Genomic DNA, 23099 nt, shown 5'->3' on the forward strand with positions numbered 1-23099 from the left:
CATTGAACCCTACTCATGCTAGGCCCTGTGCTGGCTCCAGAGCATCCCCCAGGCAGGTTATGGGAGCCCAGGTGTGCTGGGGGCTATTCTCTGGCCCAGAACTGGGGGAAGAGGTTCCCCTGTGGTAGGTGCCATGGCTGTGGCAGGTGACCAGTCCTCCCTTGTTACCCCTCCCTCTCCTCTCTTCTTGCACTAATGGGTTGGGGGGGGGTGTTGGCATGAGGGGGAGGGCCTAGAGGAGGGGGCACAGTCCTGTTCAAGCTCTGCCAGGCAGCCAGAGACCCCCTGGGGCACCCGTTGTAAGCAGTAGACAAAAAGCCTGGGACAAAAGGCCTGTGGGAGCCTTGGTGAATAGATTAATGAGATTTCCATAAGGGAGGCCGACAATGGGATTCTCCCTTCCAGCCTCTTTGTTCCAGGCTGAGATAATGGAGCTCAGAGGAGGCTTGCCCCTTCTCCACACGGGCCTGGAGCCGGCTCACAGCTGCCCCTTCTTGCCTACCCTGCCCCCAGCCCAGATTGGTCCAATCCCTTCCCTCCCACATGAGTGACGGAATCCAGAAGCAGAGAATTTCTGGAAGATCTGGAAGGGACCTTAGGGGTCTCCTTCAGGGGTTGGAAGTGGGTGTTATGCTGTGTGGTTGGGGTTTCTTCCTTCCTCACCCTGTACAAATTTATTTCAGTGTTTCTAATGAGAAAGGAAGGTTGGAAATCTACCAATCTAAACCAACAGTCTTAATGGGCAGATGAAGGAAGTGGAGCTTAGTGAGGTTAAGTGTCCTGGCCATGTTCACAGAGTGACAGCTCAGGGCATTTGCTGCCGCAGGAAGCCATGGTGGGCTGGGGGGATACCTATGGCCTGCATTGGGCCCTGTGCATGGAGAACCTGTGCTCCACAGGGATGGGAGAGGCACCTGCAGGACCCGTGGGCAGCAGGACCACGGGGGAAATCATGCTTGAGTGTTCTGACCAGCTGTGAAGGCTGAATCATCCCCCATGGATCTTGGAAGACTTCCTAAAAAGGAGGGGAGGGGTTTTAGCAATGACTTTACTTTTCCATCCAATAGTTCTTTCTGTAACTATTTATTGATTGCCTGTGAGTTTGAAGGGCTGTGTCCTGTGGGTAGAGTCAAGTGGGGTTCCAGCTTGTCATGTGTACAGCAGCGCTTCACCCCAAGGTCTGTAGAGAAAGAGCTGCTTCAGGAACAGGACCTTGCTCCCCAAATTGGGCAGTTGCAGAGAGAGGGCGTTTTCTCCATAGAGTCCCAGGTACCATCTGGGAAAGCCACAAAACCCAAAATAAGGAACTGTGTGCCCAGCTAGGATGTGTCTGGTTATATGATAACAGCCCTTCACAGGGAAAGAGACAGCTCTATGGGCATGTTTTACCGGGCGAGGACACACATTCTCCTGCCTGGTCTGAAGGGTAAATACATAGCACCTGGGGCACAGCCACTGTTTCCACAGGCCCAGGAAGTGTGTTGGGGAGAGTAGGTGTGCAGTGTGGAATGGCCTCAGGCTTCTCTCTGACTGTAAAAACAAAGGCCTGGGCCACAGAGCCCCTGCAGGCAAGTGGTTCCGGGCCTGGACTTTGAGTCCTGTCTCCACTCTGTCACAATCATGTGACCCTGAAGATTTGTTCATCTCTGTGCCTCAGTCCCCTCATCTGTAGAATGGGGATGACAGTAACAGTACTGATCTCAGAGCTGTCCCAAGGGCTGCATTAGACATGTAAAACAGAACAGGCGCTGGTTCTGTCCCCAGTGCTTGAGTTTTGGGGAAATGTTGTAAGCACCAGCCCATCACATTAGAACTGGAAGGAACCTCTTTTCACAGAACATTCACCAAGTTTCCCCAACCCTAAGGGGAGATAACTTGTTTAGCATCACTCAGCAAGGTTGGGGCACTGCTTGGGTTAATTTGTAATTTGTGCCCCACACCTGTGTCCATTACATACATGATCTTTAAATCCTCACAGCCACTCAGCATGACGAATGTTATGCCCTTTAACAAATGGAAAAATTGGCTGGGCACAGTGGCTCATGCCTGTAATCCAAGCACTTTGGGAGGCTGAGACAGCTGGATCACCTGAAGCCAGGAGTTCAAGACTAGCCTGGCTAACATGGTGAAACCCTGTCTCTACTAAAAAAAATAATAATAATAATAAAAGTACAAATGGAGAAATTGAGGTTCAGCAAGAACGAGGTCAGGCAACCTGCCCAGGGTTACAGAGTGTGTGTCTGGGCCTGGATTCAAATTAGGTCTCGAGGATTCAAAGCCTACACTTTCCCCATGTCCTTGGGGCCTTTCCTCACCTCCAGCATCACTGATCGCTGGAGGGTGACTTGTGAACCTGGACAGGAAGCAGGGGGTCCCCATCCTGGGGAGATCATTCCTGAGACCCCTGTGGGAGGCAAAGTGGCAGCAGGCCCAAGGTCTCTGTGTGAAAGCAAGAGGGCTGTAACTGGCCTGGGGGTGGGGGAGGGGAGACAGCATTTTTCACCTATGGTGGGCAAGGGGAGGAGGGCCTGGCAGGCCTGGGCCTCTCAAGACGCACCCAAGTGAGATCACACTTTAAATGTGTGCGTGCCAGGCACATGCATGAACATAGGCACCTGTACCTGCAGCTGTGCACACCTATGCACATCCCTGGTGTGCACGTGCATATTGGGTGTGTACTCAGACTCACGTGAGACAGTATTCTGAGCCTGTGTGCAGATAAGGCAACCTCGCCCACTCTTCTCAAACTTCTGCGCTCTTCCTGCCCTTAGGTTGAGGCTGGTCCTTGGGTGGCTAAGTTCTTTCTCTTGGAAGGCATTAAGAGGAATATGTAGCGCTATGGAACTTAGTTTAGCAGAAGACCCCTGGTGTCCTGCTTCCCGGTTAGACTATTGAAAGGCTCTCTAGCAGATGCCATGTCCCTGCATCTAGACAATGATACCTTAAAGAAGGATGAAGAAGGAAAAAGGAATGAGCTGGTAGCTAGTGGGGAACCCAGGGTCAAAAGAGGTCATTTTGAAGATGGGACTGAATTAAACTAATTGTGGGGAGGGACCCAGTACCTAGATGGGGCCAAGGGCTGGGGTGGATGGACCCTGAGGCTTTCTGGGTACAAGATGGATATAGATGTAAAAGTAAAAAGAGTGCCAGAGGTAAGGGAGATTTACCCAATGACTTCATTTTTTGCCCTGGCTAAAATGGGAGGAAATTTACCTGGAGTGGAAGGGCCAGTATCTAAAGATTGAGGATCGAGATCAGGTGGTCTAGATGGAGTGTCATAGACAAGGACCCCTCTCTGGAAAGGCTAGAGAGAGGGGCTGAGCCATGGAGTACAGGAGATATTGCAGGTATGAAGCTGGGGTGGAGGACTGGAGGTGGCTTACTGGAGTCCATAGTTTCCGAGGTAGAGCAGTTCTCAGTGTTGGCCAGGGCCAGAGGATTTTCATTAGCGGGTGGAGGTTTGATTGAGGATTACTGAAGGACAGACCAGGGGCTGGTGAGAGGGAGCCTGGCCCAAAAGTCTGGGGGATGAGGGAGGGATGACATCACTGACAGCATTAGGAGCACGGGGGCTGGCAGGGGGAAGGAGATGTTGTTGGACAAGTCCAGGTCTGAGCCTTCTTCACTTACTGTGTTTGTGCCCTTTCCCCAGCTTGTCCAGTGTAATATGCTCAGGGTAAATGCTATCATCAAGGTCAAATATCTTTTTTCCATATTAAGTAAGGAAACAAAGCACAGAAAATAGTGAATAGAAAAAAAAAAAACCAGATTTGTGGTCTGGGTAGTAACACAATACTTGCATTTGTGTAACTTTTTTTGTTTTGAGACGGAGTCTCGCTCTCATTGCTCAGGCTGGGGTGCAGTGGTGCCATCTCAGCTTACTGCAACCTCCACCTCCCAGGTTCAGGTGATTCTTGCCTCAGCCTCCCGAGTAGCTGGGATTACAAGTGCCCACCACTATGCCCAGCTAATTTTTGTATTTTTAGTAGAGACAGGGTTTTGCCATGTTGGCCAGGTTGGTCTTGAATTTCTCACTCAGGTGATCTGCCAGCCCTGGCCTCCCAAAGTGCTGGGAATTACAGATGTGAGCCACCAGGCCAATAACTTTGATGTTACCTCTTAAGACTCTGCAGCCAGAACCACTTATGATTTTTGATGTTTCAGGAAATTACCCTCTTTCACAGCAGGTAATGTCTCTCATCTTTGGAGATCCTTCTCAGCAAGAGCTGGAGGGCTGCACATCTATCCCCAAGGACATCACACTCAGCTGTTAGTCTCTGTTCTCCCTCTTGCCTGGTGGCCAGCATCACCTCTTGCATGGGGGCGGGACAACCTCAAGAACTCAGTCCCTTCCTTTTTAAGCTTTACATCTATGGCTCATGCCTTCCCAGGGGAGTGGGGATGAGAGTAAATTACTTTCAAAGACTGTCTTCTGCCATTGATATCAGGTCACAGCCACATGAAGTAGAGAGCATCAACAGGAGTGGGGTGCTGTCAACAAGCTGCTGCTAGGAAGGCCAGCTGTGGAGAACTGGGCAGAGACCCGGTTACCTTCAGCCTCTTCTATAAACACCCACTGTCAAAGCTCTGGTGACCCAATATTTCTTGATGTTCTCTACGGACTCGAAGCGTATGGTTACGTCGGTTGTGCACAACAGCTCTACCAACAGGGCACAATTCACAATTTCAGGGCAGCAAACACTAGATTTACGGCAGTTTTCCAGAAGGTGGCAGTAAAGTGCCTTGAGGAAGGGAACATGGCACGTGAGCTAGCACAGCCCTGGCTTTCTGAAGGCACTGTGCCCTGCACCTTTGAAGGTGCTGTTCTTGTGATCTGGGATGCCCTACTCACTTTGTCTGGTCGACCTGATCCCTCACCTTTCATGGTCCAGCAAAGGCACCACCTCCTTGGGATGTTCCCTGAGCCCCAGTGCCCTTGGTATATACCTCCATTTTGTCACTTCACAGAGGCCATTGTCTGTCTCCTCTACCTGGCTGAACCATCCTATTCACCTTTCAATCTTTCCCCATGCCTAGCAAAACACTTGGGATTTGCTCCCTAAAAATCTGTTGAAGAAAGAATACTGAACCTATGAGAATATGTGAACCTGTTAAGAAACTTACCAAAACCTGAGCTTTGAGAAACCATCATCAGCATCAGCTGTCTCTGGGTGTGCCGCGGGCCTCTTAGCCTTTGAGATATTTCATCAGGCTGGCCCACAGGAACTACATGCCTAGGTAGAGCCATTGCCCAAGCCCCGGATCCCCTTTACCAGATTGTTTGGCTCATACTGGGTGGTGCTAAGGGACAGTATCAGGAACAGCCACGGAATATCTCTGCTGTGTTCACGCATGGAGGGCAAGAAGGGGGTTAATACATCTCACAGGTCTGCTTCCTGAGGACCACGAAAAAAAGTTCTATGATCTTTAAGACAGGAACACTTTTGCTTTTTTTAAGTATGGTGTTTTTTGACTACCTATCTCTCCCTCTTTATTGGCTACTGAGAAGCTTAGACACAAATTTGTGGTCCATATCCTATGATGTGCATTGTTGTGTATTAACTTTCCCCCGTCTTCTCCAGCATATGACCCATCTGTTCTACATATTTTTGTATTGTGGTGAGCCCTATTGGGAATGAAGCAGGTGGTAACACCTGCCACAGGCACACAGCTATTACACGCAGCTGGGTCTGGAATCCAGGTGCTCTGACTTCGTCAGGCAGATGCTAAAACCAAGTGGGAAGGAAATGCATGCTCCTGGTCAGCCACTGAGGTTTACCATGGATAAGGTAGTGCTACACACCAGAATCTTTGATCTCAGGCCAGAGGGGGCCTTGGAATCCAGGAAAGGCTGGGGTGAACAGAGCATTTAGGAATAACAAACTTCTGGGTCACTAGGCCAGGGATTCCAGGCAGGCCTCATACATCTCTTTACATAACCCTGGTGCCTCTGTAGTGGCCAGCACACAGTGGGTGGGTGACAAACATCTGCTGCTGAGCTTCACTTGAGTCTGACTATTCCCAGGGCTGGGGTGTCCCACCCATTGTCCAATCCTTCACTAGAAAGTAAGGTCTGAAAGTAAGGATCACGTGTCCTACAGAGGACATGACTGGAGCGGACAGGACAAAAATAATAACCATTGCCTACAAGGTGAAGTTAGGGCCAACCACATCGTTTCCAGACCCAATTGGGCGCTGAGAAAATAGTCTCAACTTTAATCATAGGACACAACGGGTATTTGGTCCCTGGAGGGAGGGCCCCAGGAGAGTGTAGCGTTAGGTAGTGGATGCCGGAAGCCCAGTCTGTCACAAGCCACCGTCTAGGCGGATTGGCCTAGCAGTGGCCCGCTGGGTCCTCAGGAGCTCGACATCACCAGCCCTCTCGTCTCTTGCCCGCAGCTCTGTTGAAGATGCACTGGACACCGGAACACGCCCAGCCCCTCAACCAGTGGCCAGAGCAACACCTGGACGTCTCCTCCACCACCCCGTCGCCCGCCCACAAATTGGAGTTGCCCCCTGGCGGTCGCCAACGCTGCCACTACGCTTGGGCACACGACGACATATCCGCCCTCACTGCCTCCAACCTCCTAAAGCGCTACGCAGAGAAGTACTCGGGGGTCCTGGACTCTCCCTACGAGCGTCCCGCCCTGGGCGGCTACAGCGACGCCGCCTTCCTCAACGGCGCCAAAGGGGAACCCGAGCCCTGGTCAGGGCCGGAGCCACCCTACCCCTTGGCCTCACTCCACGAGGGCCTCCCAGGAACCAAGTCGGGAGGTGGGGGCGGTTCCGGGGCCCTGGGGAGCTCCCCAGTTTTAGCCGGGAACCTCCCTGAACCCCTCTACGCCGGCAATGCGTGCGGGGGCCCGTCGGCGGCGCCCGAGTACGCGCCGGGCTACGGCGGGGGGTACCTGGCGCCGGGCTACTGCGCCCAGACCGGCGCCGCGCTGCCCGCGCCGCCGCCTGCCGCGCTCCTGCAGCCCCCGCCGCCGCCCGGGTACGGGCCCTCAGCGCCGCTGTACAACTACCCCGCTGGGGGCTATGCGGTGCAGCCCGGCTACGGCGCGCTCCCGCCGCCCCCGGGGCCGCCCCCGGCCCCCTACCTGACCCCAGGCCTGCCCGCGCCCACGCCCCTGCCCGCACCCGCGCCGCCCGCCGCCTATGGCTTCCCCACGGCCGCGTCGGGCGCCGAGGCCGGACTGTCGCTGAAGCGCAAGGCCGCGGACGAGGGCTCCGAGGGCCGCTACCGCAAGTACGTGTACGAGCCAGCCAAGGCCCCGGCGGCCGACGGCGCCTCCTACTCAGCCGCCGACAACGGCGAGTGTCGGGGCAACGGGTTCCGGGCCAAGCCGCCGGGAGCCGCGGAGGAGGCGTCGGGCAAGTACGGTGGCGGCGTCCCCCTCAAGGTCCTGGGCTCCGCCGTGTACGGCCCGCAACTCGAATCCTTTGAAAAGTTCCCGGAGCGGGCCCCGGCTCCCCGTGGGGGCTTTGCCGTGCCGTCGGGGGAGCCTCCCAAAGGCGTGGACCCTGGGGCCCTGGAGCTGGTGACGAGCAAGATGGTGGACTGCGGGCCCCCAGTGCAGTGGGCGGATGTGGCGGGCCAGAGCGCGCTCAAGGCGGCGCTGGAGGAGGAGCTGGTGTGGCCCCTGCTCAGGCCGCCCGCCTACCCGGGCAGCCTGCGCCCGCCGCGGACGGTCCTGCTCTTTGGGCCGCGGGGCGCGGGCAAAGCGCTGCTGGGCCGCTGCCTCGCCACGCAACTGGGCGCCACGCTGCTGCGCCTGCGCGGTGCGACCCTGGCTGCGCCCGGCTCCGCCGAGGGCGCGCGCCTCCTCCAGGCCGCCTTTGCGGCCGCACGCTGCCGCCCGCCCTCAGTGCTCCTTATCAGCGAGCTAGACGCGCTGCTCCCCTCCCGGGACGACGGCGCGGCGGCAGGGGGCGCGCTGCAGGTGCCGCTCCTGGCCTGCCTGGATGGCGGCTGCGGCGCGGGGGCTGAAGGCGTGTTGGTCGTAGGCACCACCTGGCGGCCCGCGGCTCTGGACGAGGCGACCCGCCGGCGCTTCGCTCTCCGCTTCTACGTGGCGCTGCCCGACAGCCCTGCCCGCGGGCAGATCCTGCAGCGGGCGCTGGCCCAGCAGGGCTGCGCGCTCAGTGAGCGGGAGCTGGCAGCGCTGGTGCAGGGCACGCAGGGCTTCTCTGGTGGCGAGCTGGAGCAGCTGTGCCAGCAGGCCGCGGCCGGGGCGGGCGTCCCGGGGCTGCAGCGCCCCCTCTCCTACAAGGACCTGGAGGCGGCGCTGTCCAAGGTGGGCCCTAGGACCTCCGCCAAGGAACTGGACACGTTCGTGGAATGGGACAAAATGTATGGCTCCGGACACTGACGGCGCGCGGGAAGGCCGCGGGAGCCGCTGCTCCTCCGTCCCCGCCGCCTCGGCGTGGGAGGGTTGTCACTGACTAAACCTGGCTGGCAGGGGCCGGAATGGTGAATGTGGGGTGGGGGACAGGAGGGCTCTGCCGGCGGATTTTTTTTTTTTTTTTTTTTTTTTTTTTTGTGGGAAGGAAATGCTTCTGCCAGGCAGATAGATGCCATATGCGCCGTGTACTCAGGTTTTTCCTATTTATTGTGGACTGGAAGCTCGCCATCTCCGCCCGCAGACCGGGCAGATCCGGCATGGGCTGGTACCCGGGGCCTTAGGAACTCCTGCTCTCTTGCCACAACGCTTTTGTCTCCTCGCTATCTGAATGGCACCCTCCTTCTCCCTCATTCTCTCCACCCCTTTCTCTGCATTCTCTTGGTTTTCTCTCCTTTGCTTTGTCACTTACACCCCTGCCCCCCATGCTGGCCCTGTTTCTCTCCTGCCCCTCCCTCCCTCTCTCCCTCCCTCCCCAGCTCTCCGTCCCTCACCTTCTGTACTTCATTCTCCATCCCTGGCTCTCCAGCATCCCCGGGCCTCTTGGTCCCTGAGCTTTAATGCCTCTTTCTGCCTTCTGTTCTCATTTGGACTCCAGTGGCCCTTTGCAGGAGCTCTGGAGGCCCAGGGGCTGAGGAGGAGGGGAGGAGGGTTACCTCTTACCCATCTGAAACCTAGGGTCTAGGGATCAAGGAAAAAATTCCCCAAAGAAGGGAAGTTTTTTGTTTTTGAGGAGAGATCCCAGAAATGTAGCTTGTTTCATATTTTAGGCTTTTTATTTTTGTAAGATGTGTAGAATTTGCTGTTTTTATTTTGACAACTCAGGAAGAAACTGACCTCAGAAAGAATGTTAGACTTTGGCTGCTCTCCTGTGTGCCCCCTACTCCTGCCCTCGCCCCCCCCACTCCATTCAGGGGAGCAAATTCTCCCAGACACTCAAAAAAATGGGACTTATGGGGAAGGGGAGAGGAAGACCAGAGGCCTCAGTGAAACCCTAGCTATTCCTGGGCAGAAGCAGAATGTATTCCTAAGGGCTTCCTCCCCAGGGCCAAGGCCTAGGCATGAGTGTGGGGAGTGGGCTGTGGGGTTTGAGAGAGGGGAGGCCTTATTTCCCTCCTGCTGCTCCCCGCCCCCTCCCCCACTCCCATCCCTCCGCTGAGTGTTTTCTGTGAAGGGCTATCCAGAGTTACGATGCCTTTGCCCAGGTACTTCCTGAGACCCAGAAAGTAGGCTGGGAGGGCCCAAATGTGAGGGTGACCTAAGCAGAAAGTCTCCAGAGAGGTCACATCACCTGGCCCCGCCTTGGCAGAGGTCCCCAATGACTTATGCTAGGAGAATTCCATCTGGGAAAACAGCCTGGCCACAAAATCAGCTACTGGACCTCAGCCGCCTCTGCGGGAGGCTCTGAGGAGGAATGAGCATCCCTTACTGAGGGGGCTCTGTGAGGAAACATGCCTCCCTCATTCCCCTGGAGTCCTAGGTCTGGACCTCCAGAGCTGGGAGAGGGGAGGGAGATGGACAGGGCGTTTCCTTTGATCTGGGGGGTTTAGTCTCAGTCCTGCCTGAACTTTCCACCAGGCTTGGAGCCCTTCTCTCTGAGAACCACATTCCTCTCCTTCCCACCAATTTTCCCTTAGAGAGGCTTCAGCAGTTTGCTCCCCAACCCACCCCAGCCCATTTCACAACTCTGATCTTTGGTACAAAGTGGGGGACATGCCCTCCCCACCTCTTTTTTTCTCTCCCACCTCAGCCTCCCTTCCAGTTCCCTGCCTGCCCGTACATTTCCTACAGAGGCTACTGCCTCCCCTCCTGGCTGGGAGGGTGTCTGTGGGTGACGTTTCAGGGACCCTGGCACCCAGGGCCTGTGCTGGCTCTGTTTTCCCCACTTCCCTTCCCCCTCTCTTTGGAGCCAGCTGGCTGCAGGGCGTGCCTCAGAAGCAGTGGGCTGCAGGATCACAGCTGCAGGCTGCAAAAGACCCTCGGAGGGAGCATGGAGTGAGGGGTTCTCTCTCAGGTGTGTATGTTTGGGGGGGTGGGGGTGGAGGGTGTCAGGGAAGTTGGGGAGGGGATCCCAGCCTTCCCTTCAAGAGGCAGGTAGCTCTGGGAGGTGGAGTCCCCACCGCTTCCTCTACTAGGCTCCTCCTGTTCCCCAGGCTTGGGGATCTTTGCACAAGGACACCCCCCCCAGCCTAGTGGCACCTACCTCATGGGCACTGGGGCAGGTAGGGGAAGGGCTGGTCCAGTTCTGGCAATGTTGGGGGGGCATACCAAAGAATCCAGGGACAGGAAGTGGGGAGGGCAACTTCCAAGTTGGCCCCTCCCCCTTCTTCTACCCAGACTGGGGCTGGGATCCTCTCCTCCCACTGTAACCATTTCTACCTCATTTTGCTGCGTGTTGTACATGGACATATTTATCTCCTGTCTGACGATGCTCTGCAGTTGTGGTCTGTCTACCTCAGAAGAGACTGTATTTTAAAAAAAGTATTACACAGTATTAAAGCGATGACATGTGGTTTGCAGAAGATTTCTTGGGGGTAGTGGGATGTGGGAGCCCTCTGGGAGATGTTCGGGCACCCAGCTCTGCTGATGTCCTGGGTGGGATGTTCCTACTGTCCTCAGGAACAAGGAACAAGGACTCTTGTGACTCACTGTAACACAGTGAGTGCCTACAGGAACGGGCACTGAGGGTGGGGTGGGGGAGAGAAGCCCTGGGTAAGGGACCCTCCTGCCTTTCTGAACTCTGACACTCAGCACTGGGGCAGACCTATCATATCCCCACAAAATAGCCGGGCAAGGAAGTGCTCACATGTTTGTTGAACGAGTGAAGAAATGAATGCATGGAGGAAGTGTGGGTTGCTGAAGAGGCGGGGGCATCCAGAACCTGCAGAAGCCCTTATTGAATAGAGCTAGGGTTATACTTGTATTCCATTCTCAGTCGAGATAAAGTGGGCAGAGGGCAGGGTGTGGAGACAGTTCCAGTATTTCAGGTCACGTGGTGTCCTTTGTCTACCATCGCCCCATCCATCAGTCCCCTAACTCTATCTGTGACAGCTCATTATAACCTGGGAGACTGAACAATCTAGGAAGGAACACTTGCTGAAAAAGCTCTGTAGAGATGCCCATGAGAGATGTGGACCCGCAACTGCTAGGTCCTTGAATACTCTAGGCAAGTTTGTTGAGCATGCCCAAGAGCACCAGGGGAGCAGTGCACCCAGGCTCCCTGCTATGGCTCACTGCACACTAACAGGAGGCAGGGTGAGCACCGGCGAGACCCTGCAAAGCAAAAAGGACACAAATGTGAGTGTGCCTGGAGGTGGGGGCTCTTAGGCACTGCCCCAGAGTCCAGTGACCACAAGCCCCTCTGCTCTTGGAGGTCCGAACCCACCTGCCCCCACTCCTCTCCTCTGTTTTGCACCTTACTATATGCAGACATCGGGCGTGGCACTGAGAATACAGAAGGGGTCAAGCACCGCTGCTGTTTCTGGAGAGTCCATGGTCTAGATGGGAAAAGCTCAAAAATGATCATTTAAAAATACAACTGGGCCGGGTGTGCTGGCTCATACCTGTAATCCCAACACTTTGGGAGCCTGAGGTAGGTAGATCACCTGTGGTTGGGAGTTCAAGACCAGCCTGACCAACATGGAGAAACCCCATCTCTACTAAAAATACAAAAATTAGCCGGGTGTGGTGGTGCATGTCTGTAATCCGAGCTACTCGGGGCTGAGGCAGGAGAATCACTTGAACCTGGGAGGTGGAGGTTGTGGTGAGCTGAGATCATGCCACTGCACTCCAGCCTGGGTAACGAGTGAAATTCTCTCAATAAATAAATAACTGGATAAAGCTACTGGGGGTGGAGGGCCACATCAAGTTAGTCTTTGTATTCACACACCTAGTGCAATTGTACACAGAAGACACTGAATAAATGTTTGTTGAATAAATCCTCTAATTTCCAGATAAGTGCCCTGGTGGAGAATGCACAGGTTATGTCAAGAATGCCCAGAAATGGCTGGGGACGTGGTGGCTCACATCTGTAATCCCAGCACTTTGGGAGGCCAAGGATGATGAATCATTGAGGTCAGAAGTTCAAGACCAGCCTGGCCAATATGGTGAAATCCTGTCTCTACTAAAAATACAAAATTAGCTGGGCCTGGTGGTGCACGCCTGTAGTCCCAGCTACTCAGAAGATTGAAGCACGAGAATCACTTGAACCTGGGAGGCAGAGGTTGCAGTGAGCCAAGATCATGTCGATGCATTCCAGCTTGGGTAATAGAGGGAGACTGATTCAAAAAAAAAAAAAAAAAAGGAATGCCCAGAAAAGATTCCGACTTTGTGGTGGTGGTCTTGGTGGGGTGTCAGGAAAACTTCCTACACAGGAAGAGCGGGGGACAGCTGAGCAGAATATGGAGGCTGGAAACTGCATCATATGTGCTGTGCCATAAGCTGTGTGTTACAAGATAGTGAGGGCAGGAGTCAGAGGAGTGAGGCTGGAGGAATCAGTGGGGACCTCACCATGGAGGGCCTTCCATGCCCTGTTAGGAGCTGGAGCTCCATAATGAAGCCTTTGTGGGAGTTTAGACTGAGGACAGGACTGATTTGTAAGTTAAGAATTCACTTTACCAGCAGTGTGAAAACAGACTAAAAAAAAAAAAAATTCACACAATGGCCCTGCATGGTGGCTTATGCCTGTAATCCTCACACTTTGGGAGGCTAAGGCAGGAGGATCTCTTGAGCCCAGGAGTTTGAGACCAGCCTGGGCAACATAGGGAGACCCTATCTCTTAAACAGAAATTCACACATTGACTCAACAAATCTTTACTGAACACTTATGCTCTAGTTGCCATGGGGGCAGTGTATGGACCTTGCAGTCTAGTGGGGGAAGACAGTAAAAAGGCTGAGCTGCGGTGTGCTGTGGGGCAGATAGGAGGAACCCCTAATGGGGATACCACTAAGGGGTGGGACTCAGAGTCAGGGAGGGCTTCCCAAAGGCTCCCGACAGCAGGAGGAGTGCAGACCACGATCAGAAGGAGAATCAGAGTCAAGCTTCCTTGGGGGAAATGGAATAAGTGCAGGTAGGCCGGGCCCCAGTGAGTGGGGGACAGGGGTAGGGGCTGGAAGACCAGACAAGAGAGGAGGGTTTGGACTCACACCAGAGTGGGGGAATGGGATGATGGATTCATTTGATGAATACTAAACTTTAGTAGTTGGTAGACAAGGGGAGAATTTAGAAATTGAGGCCAGGCCAGTGGCTCATGCCTTTAATCCTAGCACTTTGGGAGGTGATGGCGGAGGAGGCGGCCAGAGTTGGAAACCAGCCTGGGCAACATAGCAAGACCTCCATCTGCACAAAAAAGAAAAAAAGGATGTAGGAATTGATTGAATATCGAGGTTAATGGAGAGCAAGGGGTCTAGGGCTTCTGGTAAAGAGGGGAGGGGTTGGGCAGTACATGAATTAGAAGAATGTTGGTAATTTGTTCAGTTTGAGGTATTAGTGGGTATTAGGAGGCGTAGGGCGGGAGCTCCAGTGTAAAGGCTTAGACTCCTAGCCTCCTGGAGGGCTGAGAACCCCCTTCCGGGGTGTTGCAATCCCTCTAACTCCAGTTCCTGAGTTTCGTGAGACCCTCCAACAAGTGGTATATTGGAGCCCCGCGTCTCCATTGCTGGGTGTTGCCAGCCCTCTCGTCCCCAGTTCCCTCCTCCACTTGGATTCCCGAGTGTTCGGAGCCTTCTCCCTCCCACAATCCGCGGGCGTTCGGAACCCCTCCCCCACCGCGGGCGCTCGGAGCCCGTTCCTGTCCCCGCACAGTTCTCGGTCCCTGGTTCCCACCAGCGATGGCGGCGCGGACTCCGGCGGGCGCCTTGGTCCTGGCGCTCTGGGTTTGGGCGCTGGCTCCGGCGGGGGCCCCGGACGCCATGGGCCCTCACGCGGCGGTCCGTCTGGCCGAGCTGCTGACCCCGGAGGAGTGCGGCCATTTCCGGTCGCTCCTGGAGGCGCCCGAGCCCGACGTGGAGGCCGAGCTGTCCCGGCTTTCTGAGGACCGGCTGGCGCGGCCCGAGCCGCTCAACACCACGTCGGGGTCTCTGAGCCGGCGGCGGCGGCGAGAGGCAGCCGAGGACCGGGCGGGCGGGGCGGCAGGGCCCGGGGAGGTCTCCGACGGCTGCCGGGAGGCGCTGGCGGCCTGGCTGGCCCCCCGGGCCGCGTCCCTGTCCTGGGACCGCCTGGCTCGGGCCCTGCGGCGCAGCGGCCGCCCCGACGTGGCCAGGGAGCTGGGCAAGAACCTCCACCAGCAGGCGACGCTGCAGCTGCGCAAATTCGGGCAGCGCTTCCTGCCCCCGCCCGGCGCCGCCGCCCCACCGCCCGATCCTTTGGCCTCGCGCCCCCGGCGCGCCGCGTTCCCAGCGTTGGACTGGGACGCGCTGGAGCTGATCGTGGAGCGCCTGCCTCAGCCCCGGTACGAGCGGAGCCCCACGGGTTGGGCGGGGCCGCTGGCGCTTGGCCTCCTCACCGGCTTCTTGGGGGCGCTGAGCACCGGGGCGCTGCTCGTCCTGCTCACGCTGTGGATCACCGGCGGCGACGGCGACCAGGCGTGGCCCGCCAGCCCCGGCCCGCCCGCCACGGTTCAGGGCTGGTGGGAAACAAAGCCGCTCCTTCCTAAATAGCGGCGCGCGCCCCCGGGGGCCTGGCTGCAGATGGGCCAGATCGTCGCTCACCTCAGTGCCCTTGCCCTCGGCTGTAAAATGGAAGCAAAGTCCGGCAGGAGTGGTGCTTTGGACGGTTTATAAACGTTATGAAGTACTGAAAGGACAGAGCAGTTTTTTAATCCGTTGGAAAGGAGCGGCATCGCCCGTGGGACCGGTGGAAGAGGGGCTCCGGTGCCAGTCTCCCAGAGTGGCAGGCACACCGCCCAATTTTTGTCAGCTTAGTTCCTTTTTATTTATTTATTATTTTTTTTGAGACGGACTCTCGCTCTGTTGCCCAGGCTGGAGGGCAATGGTGCGATCTCTGCTCACTGCAACTTCTGCCTCCCAGGTTCAAGGATTCAAGCGATTCTCCTGCCTCAGCCTCCCTAGTAGCTGGGCCTACAGGCACGCGCCACCACAACCCCCTAATTTTTGTGTTTTTAGTAGAGATGGGGTTTCGCCTTGCTGGCCAAGCTGGTCTCCAACTCCTGGGCTCAAGTGATCCGCCTGCCTGGGCCTCCCAGAGTGCTGGGATTCCAGGCGTGGGCCACCGCGCCGGGCAGATTCCTTCTGATCTTACAATTATTCTTCCACGAAGAGCTACCACTTACTAAGCACGGCGTGCCAGGCCTCATGCTAAGCAGTTACATACATTATTTGATGTACTCTTCAAAACCCAAGAAGGAAGGTATTATCTCCATCACATATGTGTAAACTCTGCCACAGCTAATTAGTGGCATAGTCATGTTCTCGAACCTATGGCCACCTGACCTGAAAGTTTGAGCTCAGAAGGAAAAGTGTGTGCGCGATAAGGGGGCTTGAAAAACATGATGGGGACCAGAACAAGATGTGCAGCGCCCCGTCGGGGCTACTCTGGGGCCCTGCTGGACTGTGCAGAGGCAGCACCACTAGAAAGGGGTGTACCCACGTGCAGGGCGCCGCCTGCATGGTGCTGCCCTCCTCAGGCAAGGCCTCCTGACAGGCTGAGTGGAGTCCTGAACCTTTCCCACCCACCTGGGAGTGGCTAGGGCACTGCCTGCCCAGCCAAGAGGCTGAGCCAGGGTGAGCCCTCAGGCAGACTCTGTCCCCGCCATAGGACAGAGTGGGGTCCTGCGAGGTGGTGGTGCCTGTTCACCCTGGACTTGTGTGAGGGGCAATGACAGAATGACAGGCCAGTCCAAGAGGAGAGTTGAAAACAAGATTGACGTAACCCTTTATTGCAAATTCTAAAGTAAAAAGATGTACAGTACAAAGTAAAATTGAAATTTCATACTATAAACTTCCAATCCACTTACACATTCTCATTTCTCAAGCATTTCTGCCATTTCCGCATAAACAGAACAGGGAACAAGTCGAGGAGGTGAGGGAAGGAGATACAGCAAGGGGAAAAAATTGTCTTGAATAATCACAAACCCCAGAAGCAAGTGAAAGGAAAGACATTTTCTCGACCTGCTGTCCTGGTGATGAGAAGCGGGGGTGGGTGGAGCAGTGCAGTTTAAAATGGCTCTCAGAATAGCAGCATTTATGGTACCATTTCAGCTTCCTTGAGTCCAATAATTCTTTGCCCTTCCCTTGTGCCTTTGCCTCTGTATCTCAAAATGCTTTACAAAACATTTAGTTAAAGCCTCACAACACCCCTGTGAGGTAGGTCAGTATTATTATCCCCATTTTACAGATGGGGAAACTGAGGCACAGAGAGGTTAAGTGACTTGCCCAAGGCCACACAGCGAGCCAGCGGTCAAGCTAGGGCTAGAACACAGGAGTTCTGTCCCTTTTCTGGAACCACTGGACCACGCTCCCCTTTACCTATATACATTCTTCACACACACACACACCACATGTGCACACCCACCCACCCCACCCCACTTAGCCTCTATGTACAGCAAACAGCAGTGGGGGGCAGGGGCAGGGGCAGGGGGTGCCTCAGGAGTTTTAATGGAGGAAATCTTGGTAATCTTGGAAAGAGAATCCAAGAAAGCACAGAGCTGAACAATGGAGACTCTGTTGCAAACCTTGGGCCCCTCCCAATGCAGACTTCCTCTTCTTTCCTGATGTCCCCCTGGCTGGCGAGTTGCAGCCAATTCTTTAGGGGGTGAGGGGTACCTGAAAATGAACAAAGCTTTTTGCTAAACTGTGGGCAACATCTGAGAAAAGAAAGAGGCATCATTACAGAAGATGCCCAGGACTCAAGTCACAAAGTCATGACCCATGGCGATCTCACCTCCACAGCAGGACTGGAGGCTGGGGGCCGGGGGCGGAGGATGGGGACTGACCTACCAGCCATCTCGCCCCAGAGTGGAGCCACTGGAGCTGACTAGAGTGGGCACTTCGAGATCCTCCTGAGAGAGTGTTCCTGAACCAGGAGACATGGCCTAGGCCTAGAGAGGGATGTCCCCAAAGGGGGACAGGGAGAGGAGGAAGGGGAAGGGTGCCCCCACCCCCATGCAAATGTGAAGGAGACCAGCCCTCATCTGTGGGCCTGTCTGGGACAATGGAGCGCAGGGCCCAGTATGAGCTTGCAGAGTGGAGGCTGCTGGGCATCGCGCATGCCCTAGCTTTGAGGCATGGGGGTAATTTTTTTTTTTTTTTTTTTTTTTTTAAACATACAGGTGAAAAAGGCAGAAGTAAGGCCAGTCCAGCTGGGTTGGCTGACATCATCTCTGAGGGCTCTGCCAGGTGGATTAGGTGAGGAGGGGTTTATAAGCCTCTAAGCACCGGCCAGTAGGGGGGAAATGCCACATGCAATGGGTGAGTGGGGATCTGGGGGGTCAGGACCTTGCTTTTCTTCCAATCTCTACTTCTCAGCCAGAACTTTGCGAGAGCCCCTTTGATTTCTCTTCCCTGCATTCCCCTCCTTTCCCTAAATGTGCTAAGGTCCCAATTCCCAGACCCCTCCCAGGACTCAAGAATTGGGATAGTCAAGCAACAAACACACCAAGACAGGCTTCCCTTGTACAGTAAAAAGGGTCATTTTTATTTTGTTTCCTTTTGGCTTAGAGGAGTGATGGACTTTTTATCACGTCTCATTAGGGCAGCATTGGCCTCCATGCATTCACTAATACACTAATCTTCACTGTTGGTCTCTTACAGGTTTACGTTGGTTGCAGTGAAAAATAAAAGAACTCTGGGCACTGTCGCTTTAGGGGCTTTGACTGGGAGTTTCTGTTTTTTTTTTTTTAATCTCTCCCTAGCCAACTTCTGACACCAAAAGTGGCTCATTTGGAAAGGAGTGAGAGTAGGCCATGCTAACACGGAAGTTTCTTCCTGCTCTCATCTGCTTTAAATTACGGAGTCTCCTCATCCTAAGCAACAAGGAGGTCAGGGAAAGAATAGGGGGAAATGTTTTTCACACACAAACCAGCAACTACGTCAGCTGCGGCTCAGTGGCTTTGGCTCTGCATTTTAAATTAACAGCATCACACGTCTTTTTGCTTTTTGTCCTTTTTTTAAAAGGTGGATTGTGGAGTATAAATACTGCACCAAGGACCTGGCTACAAAAAATAAATATTTATATTATATTTATATATCTATATATATATGTGCAGTGATACTGTGGCTGCTGCTGCTTTTTGATTGGCTTCGTTAATATTTGGCAAAGCGTTGCCACTTACCCACTCAGCGAAGATACACAAAAACGTCATCGCTGATTCTTTCAATTCAATGCCTGTTAACTGCGGGTGTAAACTGCTGGTGATGGTGTCATTTACTACCAAAGAAGTGTGGAGCAGGATGGGTGAGTGAGTGAGTGAGTGAGTGAGCAGGTGGAAGGATAGTGGGTGAAGGATAAGAAGGTGGGAAACTTCTTTTTAAAAAAATGTGAAACTTCAATTAGAGCGGAGGTGGCTTCTTTCCTATGAGGCTGGCTGGTGGATGCCAGACACCAAGGCCCATGTGTTACTGAGGAGACAGCCTGCTGGGCTGGGGTCAGGAGCTGGGGAAGGGAAAAGGTCAGATCTCAGAAAAATCTCATCAATATGCTCTAGTAGCTTAATGACATCACTAGCATGAGCACATGGTGTGCTTAGCGGGGTCTTATAGCTCTGTTGCCCATCTCAAGACCTAAGAACAATTATTAAGTTTAGCCAAATCTTGCATAGACGTGGTTAGAATTTATTGCACATTGGAACAAAAATATATATTTTTTGTTGTTTTGGAAAAGACCATTAGCGATAAAAAATTTTTTGTCTGTCTGTCTGGTTTGGGGATGTACATTGGCTGACAGCATCTAAGTTCTAAGAAGAAAGAAAAGTATAAAAAATAAAAATAAACATGACAATGGCATAAGCCAGAAGCCATTTCCTATTTAATAAGTTAATAATTTGTATTTACAAAAAGGCATGCCAATAAAATAAAATTATATATTACAGTATTTATAATTCTCTTAAAAAGAATAACCACACATGTCAGCTTCTGTTTTGTGCTGTTTACAATGTAGCCTGTACATGTTACTATACATTCATCCTAGCAGTTAGCAGGGTCACTGAAAGATATGCCTTCCCGGTCTGGTATTGGGTGTAGTACAAAAATTCTACGGATGCTGCTGCAGAAGCAGGCTTAAGAGAGCTGGACAGAGTTTCTAGTGGTCCGACAAGATAGAAAGCTCTGCTTACCAACTTACTGTGGTTTGTTCTACGCAAAACTAGTCAGGTGGACTGTGAAATTACCTTCAAAGTGCTTCTACTGCAAGGCAGATCGGTGTGTCTGATTACGGGTTGGTTCTTCTTCCCCCTCTAGTGTATGGTTCAGGAAGAATTTATTTTGATTTGGTTCACATGCTAAAGTCTCTTTTCACTCTTTGTGTAGACTTCCTGACACATTCAACTGCAGCATCTTGGCTTTGAAATCCAGTCATCAGGTGAGAAACCCCTGGACTAAAAACTGTCTTTCCTAAAGCAGGAGATGGAATGGAAGATATGACGCTCCCCCAGAAGCCACACTCCAATGACAGCTGGCAGGTCGCTAAGCAGATAGCAAAACTGGCTGCAAGGGAATGCACTGGGGGAAGCTGGAACATCCTGAAGAATTAATATTAAATTGCTTTCTCATGAAAACCAGTGCAGTAAAGAAACCAAGTGGGCTTGGTTTAGAGGCGGCTCCATCTCTATCTCAGGTCCCACCACTGACTATTATTCTGATAATAAATGAAAGAAACCACAGCTGTAACCCCAATGCTGCTACCCTCACCCACCTCTGTGGGCAAGGGAAGCCCTACTCGGTGGAGAAATGTGATGGAGGCAGGAAGAATCATGCAGTGTGTGAGTATGCGACGACCCCTCTGCAGAAGAGAGAGGTCCGTTCAGAATATCTGAACCCCTCGCGGTATTGACCCATGCCTGGAGAAAGCCACAATGCAGAGGACATGATGTGAAATGAAATGAGCACCCCATAACTCCCAATGAAAGGTCGTTTTAAGTTCCCCAAATTACCCCTAGAGATAACTGGTGCTACTTTGAATAGCACTTTTATCTCTACCCCAAACAAGTGTCAATTCTCCAGTATGAAGGCTAAACGATCATCATAAATATTGCAATATACAAATGAATTTTTCTTTTTTAGCCCTAGGATTTGGTTTTACAGTGACATAAATAGTACAAGCCATTTGGGATCAAAGTCTCCCCCATGTCCTGGACACAGAGCAGCATTAAATAGTTCATCTTGCAAAATGTGCAACAATGGCTGTATGTTAGAGATGTCTGTTAAACATATACACGCAACGGATCCATCTGCTTGTTGGATTGGGTTTGTTTTTTGTTGGTGGTGGTGGTAGTCAATTAGTTGGTTGTTTCCCTACCCAGAAGGTGTGTGAAGGACTTTTAAGAACTCATAATAAAGAATTGTAGCCAGTATGGAACTCTTACCATTTTCTCCAAATACAGTGAACGGTGCAGGGCTGGGTCCTGTCCAAAGGCTGACCCAATGCAGGGGACTAGGTTAGTAGTGTCCTGTGGTGTATGGATCTCATGCATGACTTCTGATCACAGCATGCCATCATGCAAATCATCTCTACGCATTGAACGAGCACAATGTTTGGAATCGGCCTGAGCAAGTCCTCCTCAGCCTGAAGAAACCTGATTGTTTTCCCCCACCCATCTGCAAACCACGTGAAGCCCATGTGGAGATGATGCAATTTATGTCAAAGAAACTGACAATTAAATGACATGGGCTAAATGTGAGTGTCTGTGTGAGTGTGTGTGTGTGTATGTGTTTTCTTTTTGCTGCTTAGCTTAACTAATGTAAGAATGCAAATATAGTTTGTATGAACAAACAAACTTTTAAAGTGATGCTTTCTGCTTCTGAGAATCAACAAAATGAAAAAATAAAATCCATTTGGCTGCAACGGAAATATGCTGGTCCCGGCAGCCTCTCTTCTGTTTCTGTATCTGATTAGTTTTGTCCTAAGTTGCATTGACTGATGTGGAACATGCAGTAACCACCTGCCCAAGCATTAGAAAATCTGTGAGTCTAGGGAGCGGGGTCCTTTGCCCTTGGCAGGTCACTGCTCAAGATGCAGCTGTGTTACATGGTAAGCGGACGACGTTTGGTATAGATCTTCAGGTTAGAGTCTCCACAGCTGTTCTGCATTGATAATATTCAGGAAGTTTGTAAACAATCTTTCACTTGCGAGCTTTAGATCTGTATGATATTGAATTTTTGCTCTCTTCTAACACTTGGATTCTCTGACCTCTTTTTGTCTTTTGGCTCTTTCCCTTCTTCCTTCCTCTGCCCGCTGCTGTTTCTCCTTTTCAGGTTTGGTTACACTGTCATAGGATGGGAGGGAGGCTGTAGAAGGGGTGCTCTCTTTTTTCTCCTGGTGTGTGCCTCCATTCTCCAGCTTATTAGAAGTTGTCTTTTTGCAGATGAAGCCCCGCCTTGCCAAATGTCCCCGGTAGGCACGCTGCAGGACCACCGCAGATACCTCTTCCTGCTTGCGACGCAGCGTGGTTGTGATTGGCTCGTAAGACACTTTGGAAGGATTGGATGCCACGAATCGCTCTTCCATCTGCTGCCGCAGGATGTCCAACTCCCCGCTATCTCCCAGGACCCGTTTGGTGAAGGCAAAAAGGATGTCCAAGCAGTGGATGCGGTCTCCACTCACCATTGGCAGATCCATAGCGATAAGCTCAATGGTATTGGGCTTGGGCACGCGGAGAGGATGCTCCAAGGCATCTGCAAAGTCCGCCAGCTTACAGTATTCAATGAACTGGGTGGCGTCGGGGTCGAACTTCTCCCAGATCTCATAGAAGGTCTCAAAGTCATCCTCACTCAGAGGGTCCGCACTTTCCTCTGTGGCTACACTGAAGTTCTCCAGGATGATGGCAATGTACATGTTCACGACAATTAGGAAGGAGATGATGATGTAGCTTACAAAGAAGAAGATGCCCACTGAGGGGTTCCCGCAATCTCCCTTAAAGCCACTCCCTGGGTGTTCCTTATCTAGGCTGCAGTCAGGGGGGCGGTTTAGGATGGGCAGCAGCAGGCCATCCCAACCAGCCGAGGTTGTGATTTGAAATAGGCAGATCATGCTGTTGCCAAATGTCTCAAAGTTGAACATGTCATCGATACCAGCCTCATGCTTCACATATGCAAAATTGGACATCCCAAAAATGGAGAAGATGAACATGACCAGGAAGAGCAGAAGGCCGATGTTGAACAGGGCAGGCAAGGACATCATTAAGGCAAAGAGCAGGGTACGAATCCCTTTGGCGCCTTTGATCAGACGCAAGATGCGCCCAATACGGGCCAATCGGATGACTCGGAATAGGGTTGGGGAAACAAAGTATTTCTCAATTATGTCTGCCAGGAACATTCCTAAGAAGAATAGAAGAAGTTATGTTATTGAGATTGGAGACACCCTTTCTCTTTACTTTTTTTACCTGGCATTGTGGAACTCTTAAGTTCAAAGCGCTTTGCAGAATAAGTGCCTCACTATTCAATCTGAACTCTCATAATTTTGGCTGGGCATGGGGGCTCACACCTGTAACCCCAGCACTTTGAGAGGCTGAGGCAGGTGGATCACTT

The 23099-nt window shown here is 52.9% G+C and overlaps 2 protein-coding genes across 14 annotated transcripts in view; one reads left to right on the forward strand and one right to left on the reverse strand.

The window, feature by feature from the left end:
* Positions 1-4027: 4027 nt before the first annotated feature.
* Positions 4028-10921, forward strand: FIGNL2 (fidgetin like 2). Its single transcript, XM_032293537.1, has one exon. It carries the CDS (start codon positions 6411-6413, stop codon positions 8370-8372), a length of 1962 nt encoding a protein of 653 aa, XP_032149428.1. The 5' UTR covers positions 4028-6410; the 3' UTR covers positions 8373-10921.
* A 5343-nt stretch (positions 10922-16264) lies between these two features.
* Positions 16265-23099, reverse strand: part of SCN8A (sodium voltage-gated channel alpha subunit 8) — a 211908-nt gene continuing 205073 nt past the window's right edge. For 6 of the 13 annotated variants that reach the window (XM_032284596.1, XM_032284639.1, XM_032284612.1 and 3 more), the window contains one exon: positions 21742-22889. In XM_032284596.1, coding sequence (XP_032140487.1) covers positions 21742-22889 — 1148 coding nt within the window. Of the gene's footprint in view, positions 22890-23099 lie in introns of all 13 variants that reach the window. The other 7 variants (XM_032284637.1, XM_032284579.1, XM_032284605.1 and 4 more) reach the window with 2 other exon arrangements.

The sequence above is a fragment of the Sapajus apella genome, unplaced genomic scaffold (assembly GCF_009761245.1).
Source record: "Sapajus apella isolate SASKATOON/1434 unplaced genomic scaffold, GSC_monkey_1.0 scaffold2, whole genome shotgun sequence".
NCBI classification, from domain to species: domain Eukaryota; kingdom Metazoa; phylum Chordata; class Mammalia; order Primates; family Cebidae; genus Sapajus; species Sapajus apella.